The sequence below is a fragment of the Bombus pascuorum genome, chromosome 9 (genome assembly GCF_905332965.1).
Source record: "Bombus pascuorum chromosome 9, iyBomPasc1.1, whole genome shotgun sequence".
Lineage (NCBI taxonomy): Eukaryota > Metazoa > Arthropoda > Insecta > Hymenoptera > Apidae > Bombus > Bombus pascuorum.
Genome location: NC_083496.1, coordinates 2039984 through 2053471, shown reverse-complemented (window position 1 = coordinate 2053471; position 13488 = coordinate 2039984). Strand labels below are relative to the sequence as shown.

Below are 13488 nucleotides of genomic sequence, written 5' to 3'. Positions count from 1 at the left end.
TACTGGCGTAGAATAGACGGATGAATACTAAAATAATATATAAAATGCACTATTTAAGCTCTACGCAAAGAACATATTGTAATACCGAGCCCTATACGATGCTTTGTTGCAGATTGCATCCATTTTTTGAATACGACACAGTAAACGTAAAAAAAATATCGTTTAAATCGCAATGCAGACAGATAAGAGTTAATCATTAAATAGTTAATTGTTTTTAATGTATAATATCGAAAGTAATCTAGCATCGACTAAATTTTAATGAAAACGAAGAAAACCGAATGCCGGCTTTCAGATAAAATCCTGAAGGCAGGCGATTCTTAGCTAATTTCAAGATGTCAAGGCACGAGATGTGATTGTAAGGTAGATGTATATAGAGACGTTAACTCCACCCATTTGTGAGACGATTACAAAGTAAAAGTAACAAAAATAGAAAGGTTCGGTGAGTAGTAAAGTCATAATTGCGGAGTACCTATGTAAACGACTTCCATCTTGCTTGAGACTCTGCAGAGACGCAACCACGAAATCGGCGACGTAACAATATCCAAGGGCACGTTGGTGGAAAGCACAGAATATCACATCGGTTACAGTAGCCACGTTGAGTGGGCTGTCACAGATTGCACAATTTAGACGCAAACACTGGGGAACAATAACGATTGTTAACGACAAAATGAATCGATCTGAACTTCGAGCCGATCTCGACGATGAGGTTAGAATCGCGCGCGCACAACGCGCGACAACGGCGATCCGTATACGACACTTGTTGATTCCACACTGTCAAGAAGACCACTGCACCCGTATGCGAGCAAACACGTCACTTACACACATGGACCTTTAGCTTTCTTTCTCTTTTTCTCTCGTACTCTCGTTCTCTATCTCTCTCACATTCTCTTCTTCTATCTCCTTCTCTTGTTTACCTTGTTCTCACCGACGATAGCGTTTCTTTTAAGCCTTCAAAATCTTTAACGCGATTATAACTTATACGTGAAACCACAGTATTGTTGGTTATTCGCGCCGATTGCGAATATCGAAGAAACAACGAGAGAAACAGAGAAAACAGTATTCGGTAACGATAAGATGAAAAAGACACGGATAAACGATAGCTGATTCGCGAACCGAAAATGTAAAAGGAAAAGAAAAGCTTCCAAACGTTCTTACTTTCATACGAGCGTCAATAGATCGCCGAACGAACCACGCACCGGCTGAGTCTCAAGCAAACTGGCAACCTCGGAGTTCGGGACAAGTAAGGCCCAACTTCCCCCACCTGTACCCGCCCTCTAGCGATGTACACTTTCATTCCATCTCGCTTTTTCTTATAAATTGCCTCGTTCTTTCCTTTATTCTCGGATGAGTTCTCCCTTTCCCTAACATATCGTAGGACTTTATTGATGTTCACGGAAAACAACGAAAGAAGTGTTAAAATTTGAGCCCAACTAGTTACGAATTAAAATTATTCGATAATCGACTAAGTCAAAATTACGAATGTAAAAATTAATTCCGTAATCGTACTTTTGACACTATACTGGTTAAATTTATAAATTTTACAGTCGCACGATATTTATATAAAATATAGGAAATTTATAGAAATCGACAAATAGTTTATCAAAGGAACTTGCGCATTAGATACAAATAAAATATCTCGAAGAATTAAACATAGATTGAAACAGATATAGAAAAACTATCTACGAGCAGTGAAACAGGCCCTCGGGCTCTTCCTTGTGGACCGTAAGGCCCAATGTATCACAGGTAAACAGGATCTCAGAAATCGAAAGAAGTAGTCTGTCTCGAATGAAACAGGTAGGAAGAGGTAGATCGTATAGCTCCATAATATGAATTTTAATTTAAATTCCATCGATTGTCATACCGATATCGATGTTTCCTACAAGATCAAAAATAGCCTAATAAGAGCGAGTTTTTATATAATTTAAATATTTTAATAATAATTTTAATATTTAATATTCAATTTATATATATATCAACATAACGTATACTCGATAATTCATCGTTTGAAAAACCGTATTGAACGAAGACGAAACAAGATTAATGCAATTCTGAGAAATGCGTCTATATCTTTGCATTAGAGACCTCCCACAGCGTCGCGTCTCCAATTCTTCAACTAATCCAATCAATTCCAGCCATAGGTATATTATCGTTTAACGAATTGATATTCGTCCGACTATATCCGTCGTGATTGTTTTAACAATTGTAAAAACAAACCAATTATGCAATTTTATCGTTTGACATACTTACAAATATCATCATCCATACTTGTTTCCGGTTATATGTGCATTTAAAATCACTAAACTCCACGAATATTTCGTTGAATAGAATGCAATTTATCACATGCTCACAATTGCTGAATACTTTGTACATTACACATTGCAGCACGTTAAACAAATCACGCTTTCTTTTGTAATATTGAACACTGTACACGCTGTCCTATTATTTATAACATCGAAATAATCAACTATTTTATACTGATTACACAGTATGATTCACTTTTTTTATGCAACATCTTTCCCAAATATTAGACAACATTAAACACTCGACATTTATGATAGGATTTGTCAATGACCGCTAAAATAACACTTTATTATAGTTTTATTAAACATATTTTCAATTTTTTTGAGAGTTTCGTATTCGATTAACGATGAACAGAAATTTTAAATAATTTTTCAAAAACGGATTTTCCATGCGTACACATAATTAAATCTGGTTAGATGAGATTTTAGTGGATAGTACGGTACCATGAAGTGATCACACATGGATTTAGTTAACAAAGAACCTCATTCGGTGCAGTCTGTCGCGATACTGTAAGCCACTGTAAGGTGTTGAGAAGCTTGCATCGTAGGCGATCTTCTTTCTGGAAGTCAGCGCCGACGCATCAAATATTAAATTTGTTCGATCATCGAAAACTATTCCGGTGTCGCTAATTTGTCGCTTTCAGTGTCAATGAAACTGACACCAAAAATTCACTATAAACTGTCCATTGATAAACGTCCATGACTATGTTCGACTTAGGAAAACTATAAAACCACTATAGAACTCCATTTCAAGAATAAATTTCAAAATCTTTTAAATTTCCAAATAGGAGAAAAATATTTTGAAAAATATAAACGACGTTCGATTAAAATATTCCGTGTCAAGGTTCATATACATCTGTTGCTGTTCCTACGCGAAATGTACTTACCAGAAATGTAGCATGTGTTCCAAAAATATCGTCACGTTCATATTATAAGCAGGAAAAATGGAGGGAATGATATTTATCAATATTGGAAGTAGTACACAAAAGTAATATATGTATTAGTCGCTAGAATAAAATTGATAATAAATGTATCTTGAGCAATATGTATACGATTAGAAGAAAATCGAATAAACGAATAAAACGTTTGAGTGGTTTGAAAAATTATTAGGAAATATGTAGAGATTTAAAATTATTCAAGAAATTTTCAAAGATAATATTATTAAAATTTCACAAAGTAATAAAGCACATCATCGATGATATTCAGCTACTTTGCATGTCCATTAATCATTAGAAAAAGATTCGATATAATTGCGCACGAAGATTTATAGTATAGATAGTAAAGATCATTGTTGTCTATGAAATCAGAGATATCCTATATATTTATACTTTTACTTTCACTTATAATATAATATAATATAATAAAAATATTAATCTGATTTATATTCAAAAAAACTTCTCATATTTAATCATAGTCTAAGATTCATAATACATGGAAATGACAGTATGACAACAACGACTTTTTTTGAATATTTTCTTTCTTCTGTATATTCCCATTTTTTACATTACGGAACAAAGTAAAACGTGGTGTGAAACGTGATCGCGTTGATCACTTCTATTTATAATTACATAAGTGACACAGAGTGTTAGTAACGAATGCGTTTTCCTAATAAATGAATAAAATGAATAGTGTGTTACACTGATACTATTAAAGTTAATAAATAAAGTGACAGACTATATTATTTTATTATATTACCATATTATTTATAGTACCAATTTATACTATTTTTCAGTCAGAATAAAAAATTTTCTCTTTCACTATAATTATAAAACTAAGAAATCCTTTTGCATTGAAAGAAACTAACAATTCTTCTAAACACATATTTCGAGTAATTTTTAAATTACCTTTAATACTGGAAATTTGCTCCTCGACGCTCTCACCTTGCCATGGATCTCCGTCGACTTCAATAATCCAACGAATTTTTCGTGGTTGCATCTGAAAAAGTTGTATGATTTCTATTTATAAAAAGGAAAACTCTGTTCACAGCCAAACATTAGTTGTATAACATCGAACTGCACCAGATCAGTAGTTCACGCTAGTTTTAAAGTCGATATATCGGTATCGGTATATGATTATTTTTTACGAATAGAGTGTTTACAGATAATGCGACTTGAATGAGTTTCCTCAAACATAATATTAACCTTAACTAAATATACTTTTATGTAACATATCTTTTCAATGTATATATTGATTTTTTAAACTATGTTAATACATTTTCTAAAAATTGTTTCTTTTAATTTATTACTACCTAAAAAAAATACAAATTGTTAAATATGTTATTATTATATTATTAAATGTATAATATAAAATAAATAATAAAATTTATTTTATAAAAATTATATTATTATACATAAAAATATAGATAAAAAATTGAAAGAGAGAAATATTACTAATCTTCATAGTTCGTAGTAAACTGATATAGTTATCATTAGTATAAAATTAATATGATATGCGTTTGCTCGTGATTAGATGTCAACGATTAGATACGTAGCAATCGTGAATGGTATTGAAATACAAATTAATGTTCCACGTGAATAAATCTATGAACACGCAAACAATGTATAAGTTACCTTAAATATCGTCGAGGAACATAAACAAAATATTTATTAACACGATATTCATCGGACGACGTCTGACTACGCTGTTGCAGGCAATACTCGTTTCACACTGACAATGATTTGTCTGTCAACGGAAGTGACACTCTGTATTGTGACTATCTGGCGGTTCGTTGCATCGACCATGCGTGCTTGAATGTCGACTTTGCTAAGAAGAATTGTCAGAACTTCTACACCCACGGGTCTGTTAGTTATATGTGTGGACGATCAGAACTTTCGTCCACGAGATATTCTGACACAAGCACGAATCACTCTTAAATTCTCCTCTGTTGTTAAGTGAAGCACACCATTCACTACCAATCCCTTCAACATGCATAATCTACCGGCATTATGAATACAATTTAAAATTGATCGAAGATAATGTTGAGCAATGATTTTTTTATTATTTAACTTAACAAATTTTATATCAATATTTTTCGCATCTCTAAATAAAAGGAAAGAAATTTTTATATTTAAAAAAAGATTTTTATATTTAAGAAAATATGATATTTTTTATGTAATTTTATAAATCAAAATGTTTTAAATTGATTCTGCTTTTCAACTAAAAATTTTGAAATTTAAAGTTAGATAGATCGATCTGCGTGGTCGATCAAGTTATCCTGAAACGACGCATGCGTCGAAAATGGCCGCAATAGGCAATTAAGCACGTGGTGGAAGTAAAGGTTGACGATAAACACAACACAAAATCTTTGTGAATTTAAAGAAAAAATAAAAATTAGAACGTAAAAATGTATTTAATGTATTATCTAAATGAGAATGGAGATCGAGTGTATACATTGAAGGTAATAAATGTAATGTATTTTTTTGTAGATTACGTTACGTTTGTTTATTGTTTGTTTGTACAAAAAATGCATTATTTTCTTTGTTAAGTCTATTTTGTGTTTACATAGTCTAGTTTTTTACACGGACATATAGAAGCATTAATTTCTTTCTTCTCTGTAATATATTTTGTATTTATATATTTTGTATTTATATTGTATTTATATATTTATAACCTTACTTATTTTTTCCTTTTACAGAAAATAGATCCAAATGGAAAACCGACACTATCGGCTCATCCAGGTATATAGTAGATCTTATTTTATTTCTGTATAAAGTGTTGCAACTCATTAATAAAAAGAATTATTTCAGCTCGATTTTCTCCTGAAGATAAATATTCAAGAGAAAGGATAACGTTAAAACGAAGATTTGGCTTGTTACTCACGCAACAACCACTACCAACATATTAATATTTAACATTTGCGTACAAATGGCATTGAATATAATAGCCCAAAATTTATTAAATGTGTATGCCTAAAATATTTATATAATATTACTGTTTGAATACAGAACTAAACTTTGGATGCCTATAACTTTCCCCCTTGGTAATCTAAATGTCTGCTATCCCATTTGTGTTAAAACATTCATAGCATTTGTAATTATACTTGAGTGCAAATTATGTATGAAATTCAATTAATATCTTATATATAATGGGTTAATTATTCAGTTCATTTAATAAAATTTGTTTTTATTCAGAATTTTGTTTGTCTTAACATGTACATATAAAAAATAAAAGTTTTATTGTAATCTATTGTACAGTGTCTAATTATTTTGAGTAGAATACAATTTTATCAAATAATGTATCAACGAGATTACATAGAACTGACTTTAATATTTTAATCTTAATACTATGTCAAAAATATTGTAGAATTTTATGAAATAACCCTTTGTATTATAGAAAAAATTAAAACCTGAATTGCATATAATAAAACTCGTAGATTCAAAACTAGTACCAACATTCCATGACACTTGTAATTTTCACTACGTACATTGTACTAAACTTAAAATGCAGAATAACAATATGTATACTATTTAACATATTCAAATATATATATGCGTATCTTTCATTCGTTTTTTGTCATTTTAAAATGACATTTAACATTTTGCATTAAAAATAATTTCTTTTAATTGTTTAGATTGCAAATACATTGAGAAATATGTCTAGTAATTCATTCATAATACTTCATTACCAATCTATTAATTAATAAATAATGTGGAAATAAACACTTATTCATTATATTTTTCTAAAATACATTTTATATTATACTGAAAAATATTATTTTATCTCACAAATGTCAAATTTTGACATTTTCTAAATATCATATTGAGTATTTTAATAATTATCTTATTTACAGAATTAATGATCTTATTAAATCAAAAGATGATTTCCTAATTAAGATGGCAATATAATTATACCTTTTGCAATATTCATATTTTGAATAATGAAGCTAAGAAGTAAATGTAATATAAATAATATATATATATATATTATTAATTATAAGATATATTATTATAAGATATATATATATATATATATATATATCTTGTTCTTTGTATATACTTACATTTTTCACAAATATTTATTACAGAACACATCTTTACCCTTAAGATGTTACTTATTTCCTGTGATATTTTTATATTGTTTATATTATACAAACTGTATAAGTTCAAGTGCTTATTCAATGTTACGAGTATATTCTTGATAAACTTTTGTACAAATTCTACAGAATTGTATTTAACAGAAGAACTGAATATTTAATCACTCTAGAACTAATATAACGCAATTTGTAAGAACTCCAAAATCGAATAAAATTATCACGGATTTTTTATGGTAAATCTAGCATATAGAACATATATAAAAAATTAAATATTTAGAAAATAGGAAACAGTTTAAGGTATATAACTATACTATTATAGGTACATGATGGAAAAATTGTAAGTATGTTACATTAAAATAAAAGTAACAAACTTTTACAACTTATTTCTCTCGAATTAAATCGAACAGAAAAATGTGTTGATTGAATTTTACACGTGGACTATACAACAATATCAAAAAATGAACATTGTTCAATAAGTTCACTAGAATACAAATCACATTACTGCACAAAAGAAAACATTATATTGTAGCAGTATTTCTCAACTATGAAACTTCTGAGTTTTACCTACTGCTTAAATATTGTCATATTATTTCTTTGCTTTTATAATGGCAAAACTTAAACTTATAATTGCTTATTATTAATAAAAATAAACAATGATGCAAATTGAAATTTGTTTTTTGAACAAATATCGTATAAACATGTAACTTCGAACAATATATATAAATTTTATTTGTCCAAAATTCAAATCTCAATCTAAAAATATAAAAATATAAACAAATTAATATAGTGATGATTGATAAATTAATAATAGTAATATTATATATATAATATAAATATACATTATAATATATATATATTATATATATATATATATTATATACTCTGTATCATAGAAATATACCAAACAACGTAGAAATTGTCTTGATCAGTGTGCATACAATTTGCATTTTATAATGCCATAGGTGTATTATACATTTTTAATATCAATATCTGCATTCAATTTGCTTCTGATGGTGCTGCTGGTAGAACATGAACTTGTTGTGCTTTACTAGCATTGTAAACTTGGCCTGGACTAAAGGGTTCTAGTCTTGAACTAGAAGCTATTTCACTTTTGCGAACCATATCTTTAAAAAGTTAATAGGTGTTAATAATATGAAGTTGTGAAAATGTAAAACGAATTATGCAAATGTATCTTTAATATTTTAAGATTTTTTAGTATTGGGATACCTACCGCTTTTGGATTCTGGTGCTGGAATATATCGAGACAATCTAACAACGGGTAGGGGTAAATAACCACTAGTTAATGGCATCACGTCCAATGTGACACTTTGTTTCTCTAACACTTCCAAAGACACAATACCAGCAGTACGACCACATACAGCCCACATGGCTTGATCAGCAAGAACTTCATACATTAATTGTGGTGAAGGATTTGGATTTGGACTAGGTAACATACGTGTTACTGTGAGATAAAGATGGCACATGCTACCAGCACGACAAAATTCACCTCCATTTCCAGCTGCTTCAACTTTTGAAGACACTGTAAATAAAGTCTGGAAAATGATATTATAAATAGAAACTCACCTCTTTGAAATATTTTAAAAATAAATTTTATATTTATATATTATATTTATATTTTATATTTAATTATATAATTTTTACATTTTATTATTATTAAATTATTACATAAGTTACAACTCATACTTATTAAGAAAAAAAAGCCAAAGAAATAATTATATTCTTACCACATAATCTGTAATATCAAAATTGCATCTATAAAGACTGCATGCTTTTTCCATTCTTTGTAAATTATGAATTTGCAGAGGATCCTGATTGCTATTTAAATCGTTCAGATCTTCAGTATCATTGATTGGTATATATTTTACACGAAAATCAGTCTTTATTGGCATCAAAGACTTTTCATCTTTACCAATTTCAAGTTCCCACATAAATGATACATTTATTCCATTACCTATTACTAATCTCTGACCAGCAATAGGATTTAAGCTTTTAAAGTTAACATCTATTGATGTTGCTGTTGTTAATTCTGGCTCGATTAGTTGTAGAAGTTGATTTGTTAATCCTGTTACAATTATTTGAAGAAATTTCCTTTCTTTTGCAGTATGGAGTTTCATATTTGACATGAGTGGTGGACCAAAATGTAAAGGTATGCTTTCCTCCAAACCCCATGGACATTGGATATTCAGCTATAAAAATTTTCAATATTAATTTTTTTTAAATTACATATTTCTTTTTTTATATATATTATTTTGATTTCTAAAATAAATGAAAACATACTTTATGTTCCATTGATAAAGAATCTTTCTTTGGTGGTAATTCTGCTAGAACTTTAAACTTTAACCATATTGTTTGAAATGGTTCACAAAATGGCAGTGATATTTCTAGTTCTTTAGACATTGTTTCTTGTGAACCATCGACTTGTATTATCAATCCCCTAGACGTACGTAATTTAAGTTTCATTTCTTTTGTTATTTTTATACTTCCGCTCATAATAACTAATTCTATGCCTTGAATAAGGCCTGCCAATAAGTCTCTACTATATTTCATGGAAATTGTAGGCTGAGTCTTAGCTACTTCATAACATAACCGAGGATTTAAAATAGGTGATAAAAATTCCAATTTTTCCTCAATCACTAATGATATTTGACCAACTTTGTAAAAACCAGGCTGATCTATACGCCTAGTTAATGTAACCATGTTCATACCTGGTTTCACAATAAAATCATCACATGATAGCGCTTTACTAAAATCACCTTTTGCATTTACTGATGGTTTCCTATGTTTTGTACTATCAGAACGTCTTACAATAGACTTAGTGTTTCTGTGTAAGACACTAGCTGATCCGAGGCTTTTATCTTCTTTATAATCTAAATATGAATATACTTGTAATTGAAGCAAACTTGGATCAAGTGGTCTCATATCTTCTAGAGTACATTTCGATAATAATGGAATTGATGGTTCAGGTGGTAACTTCGAACCCTTTTTTTTATTAGGTAATAGAGGTTTTTGAACTTCTTCAACAGATATAGACGCTTTAGTACATTTTACTTCTCTAGGAAACAAACTTTGTATATATATTTCGATATTGACCACGCAGTCTTGCACTACTTTATCCATCACTTTAACTTCCATACTGAGTACTACAAAAGCACATCCGAGTTCTACAAGTAAAGGTTGTGGTGATGAGATCATTTTCATATACCCGAACATTTCTTCAAAATAAGTATTACGAACAGTAATATGTAATACATCCAAACTGGCAATAGCAGCACATATTTTTGTATATTTTTCAACATCATCCATTCTTTTGTAGCACTGTGCCAATTCGAGTTGAGTTTGTGCTGCTAAGTGCCTCCAGCCTTCATCAGTGTACGTTTTTAAGGCATCTGATAAAAATGCAACAGCTTTTTGATTCTCGCCAAGCTCGCTATAAAATTGTGCTAACTCTTTTCCAATTAATCTGGCTGATCGAATTCGGCCTACATGTTTATAAGTACCCATAGCTAATTCTGCATGTTCAAGATATTGTTTCTTGAATGCCTCTTTAGACGAAAGTGCTTCTTTTAATTTATCGGTAGGTGTTAATTTCCCTTCTATCTGTGGTTCAGAATCTCCCATACCAGCTATTAGGTAAACAACTGTGTGTAGTTGTTCACTAGATGGTTCGCTTCCAGGCATTAAACCACATAATTTTCCTAAGTTTCCCAACTAAAATAAATTAGAATAAAGATTTAACTATCCTAATACTATAAATAATATTATTTGCATAATTTCTATTAATATGTCTAGTAACTTACTTTATCCCTAGCAAGAGCCCATAAACTCGCGGTATGTAAAGAACAAAGGTCCAGTTGCTGATTGTTATCAATATTATATGATGATAATTGACAAACTTGAAGCACTTCTAACGCACAAAGAAAAGACCAACATTCAATGGATCCTTCAGGTCGCTGAACTTCTAATATACGTAATTCACTTAATGTATTATGAACAAATGATAAGCACCTTTGCGCAACCTAAATTAAAATATCGTTTTATGTTTATATTCATAATGAAATTAAAGCTATGAATAAAATCAGTCTTAATATATACCAACCTCCCATAGTTTGTTAAGTGATAGTAACATGGCACATTGTCTACTGAATAAATAACTTCTAAGATCTAATAGTGATGCTTTACATTCAGCCAGAAGGTTCCTTAAATGATGATTTGTACCATTACTTAAATTAACACCACCCCAGTTATTTAATGGGGTTTGAAATAGATTTAACCAAATTGGTGTATCTATAAATTTTTAAATAACAGATTAATTTTACAATTTGAAAAAATAGATAATAGAAAAAAAATGAAAATATCATACCTCCTACATTAGAATTAAGCACAAACTGTGTAAAAAGAGCATCCAATTCATCATACTGTACTAATGCTTCATCATATAATCCTAACATTTGTAAAACAAATGCAAGTTCTTCCTGAAAAAGAGAATTAATATATATACAGGATTAAAGCCCAAAAATAGTAATTAATTTCAATCAACTAATAATCAGTTTACCTGCAGTAAGAAATAGTGACAGAAATTCCAGTTTGGGTGATTTCTATTTTCTCTTTGTTCTCTAATAATATCTTCAAAATGAGATAGTCTTTTATCATATGCAACAAGCATTAAATAACGTATACGGCTAACTAAACTTCTCCATGATTCAGCTGAGCGCATTTCTGATTTTATTGGATTTATTACAGCACAACATCTATATAATACATTAAACATAAGATATAATAAAGAAATCACATATAAAAATATATTTATCAAATATTCACTGATTAATTATTACTTCACCTATCACCATGCTTAGCAGCAAAGTCACTGCGAATTTTGTCTAAAACTGTTGTCCTAGGTAATAACTTGTTAGTTTTTTTTATGTCATAAGTTTCTACTATAACAATCATCCAATCCTGAATGTGATATTGTGTTAATGTTTTTAACCAGTTATCTATGTCTTCTCTAATACTTGTTTTATAAGTATCTACATCCTGTAATCTCAATATACATAATCAGAAAAGTATGAAACAAATATGTAGGTATAACAAATTTTACTCATGAGATATTTAAATAATTATAATATTAATTTACTTACAGAACATTCAGTCCAATAAATATGAAATATTGGCTGCTTTATCAAATGCCAATCTTTCTCAGTTGGCAAAATATCCTTAGAAAATGGCAAAAATGTTGCTCCAAGTTTGACTTGTTTAATTGGTCTACTAAATGATCTACGCCATTCCACTGTATCAGTAGATATAGCTTGGAATAAACTGTTTTCCAATGTAGAAAATAATTTGTCATCTCCTGCATCTATATTGAAGAAATCATTAAAATACATTAAAGTAACACAAACAAAAATAACTCTTATATATGCTCTTTCTTAAATGTGTTATAATTAAAGTAAAAAATGTATAATATATTTGACAACAATTAACCAGAAATAAAATATTGTACATGAAAAAAAATTATTATAAAAAGAGAGTTAACCTATTTAAAATAACATATGTTCATCAATGATGAATGCTAATTATTTAAAAAGTCTTAATTATAGCTTAAAAATTATTATTATAAGCTATACAGCTTTAAACATGTATATCATATCATGAACAATCTTAATTAAAAAAAGAAAAAGAAATGTCATATAGATTGACAGTTCATCAAGAGCGCAAATAACAATACTTAACAATAGTGTCACCATACAGAGGTTAAATATATTAATATTTTTGATTAATAAACTTACATGTAACAATTGGCTTAATATCCATAAATGTATTTGATTTACATTCACCACCCAAAGACGACCCCCCATTGCAATTCATTTCTAAAGATTGGCAGTTGCTTCGCGAACTTGCTTTTAATCATTACAACTTTACGTCACTTTTGTTACTTTATACAAAAATTATTTTTTAGTTTATCTTGAAATAAAATATTTAGTGCTTCAATGTTCTCTCTATATTACACAGAGAATGATAGCTTTATTCGTCACTTGAAAATACAGATTCAACATGGTATAATAAATGTAACATTTTATTTAAATCCTTTAGTTAAGTTCCATTGAGGTTGGAATTGAAATCTTCGTTTAACATGTCGTG

The 13488-nt window shown here is 29.2% G+C and overlaps 3 protein-coding genes across 15 annotated transcripts in view; 1 reads left to right on the top strand and 2 right to left on the bottom strand.

The window, feature by feature from the left end:
- The window catches only part of LOC132910266 (dystrophin, isoforms A/C/F/G/H), a 455671-nt gene extending 450571 nt beyond the window's left edge, over positions 1-5100 (bottom strand). For 2 of the 10 annotated variants that reach the window (XM_060965815.1, XM_060965814.1), the window contains exons 1-2: positions 4871-5100; positions 4145-4235 (exon numbers count right to left, since the gene is read on the bottom strand). In XM_060965815.1, the coding sequence (XP_060821798.1) occupies positions 4145-4235 (91 nt within the window). In that variant the 5' untranslated portion in view covers positions 4871-5100. Of the gene's footprint in view, positions 1-469; positions 1224-2247; positions 2785-4144; positions 4236-4870 lie in introns of those variants that run through there. The other 8 variants (XM_060965816.1, XM_060965808.1, XM_060965813.1 and 5 more) reach the window with 7 other exon arrangements.
- Positions 5101-5514: 414 nt separating this feature from the next.
- The window catches only part of LOC132910293 (H/ACA ribonucleoprotein complex subunit 3), a 155104-nt gene continuing 147130 nt past the window's right edge, over positions 5515-13488 (top strand). Inside the window, exons 1-3 of one of the 2 annotated variants that reach the window (XM_060965861.1) lie at positions 5515-5697; positions 5935-5977; positions 6047-6158. In XM_060965861.1, the coding sequence (XP_060821844.1) occupies positions 5644-5697; positions 5935-5977; positions 6047-6144 (195 nt within the window). In that variant the 5' untranslated portion in view covers positions 5515-5643 and the 3' untranslated portion in view covers positions 6145-6158. Of the gene's footprint in view, positions 5698-5934; positions 5978-6046; positions 6404-13488 lie in introns of those variants that run through there. The other variant, XM_060965860.1, reaches the window with a different exon arrangement.
- Positions 6406-13480, bottom strand: LOC132910270 (trafficking protein particle complex subunit 10). Of its 3 annotated transcripts, XM_060965825.1 has the most exons (11): positions 13137-13478; positions 12489-12706; positions 12191-12384; positions 11906-12101; positions 11714-11825; positions 11450-11637; positions 11151-11369; positions 9631-11061; positions 9078-9539; positions 8564-8885; positions 6406-8456 (listed from the first exon to the last, which is right to left on the bottom strand). In XM_060965825.1, exons 1-11 carry the CDS (start codon positions 13213-13215, stop codon positions 8329-8331), a joined length of 3549 nt encoding a protein of 1182 aa, XP_060821808.1. In that variant the 5' UTR covers positions 13216-13478; the 3' UTR covers positions 6406-8328. The 3 variants fall into 3 exon arrangements, with proteins under 3 accessions (XP_060821808.1, XP_060821811.1, XP_060821810.1); XM_060965828.1 differs by lacking the exon at positions 13137-13478 and having other exon boundaries at positions 12191-12391; positions 12489-12580; XM_060965827.1 differs by lacking the exon at positions 6406-8456 and having other exon boundaries at positions 8651-8872; positions 13137-13480.

Bases quoted from the DNA above. Each gene is read 5' to 3' on its own strand.
- LOC132910270 (XM_060965825.1), bottom strand. From the start codon at position 13,215: ATGAATTGCAATGGGGGGTCGTCTTTGGGTGGTGAATGTAAATCAAAT. The intron at 12,385-12,488 runs GTAAGTAAATTA...TTGAGATTACAG, and splicing joins TTTATTGGACTGAATGTTCT to GATGTAGATACTTATAAAAC. The intron at 8,457-8,563 runs GTAGGTATCCCA...AACTTTTTAAAG, and splicing joins AGCACCAGAATCCAAAAGCG to ATATGGTTCGCAAAAGTGAA.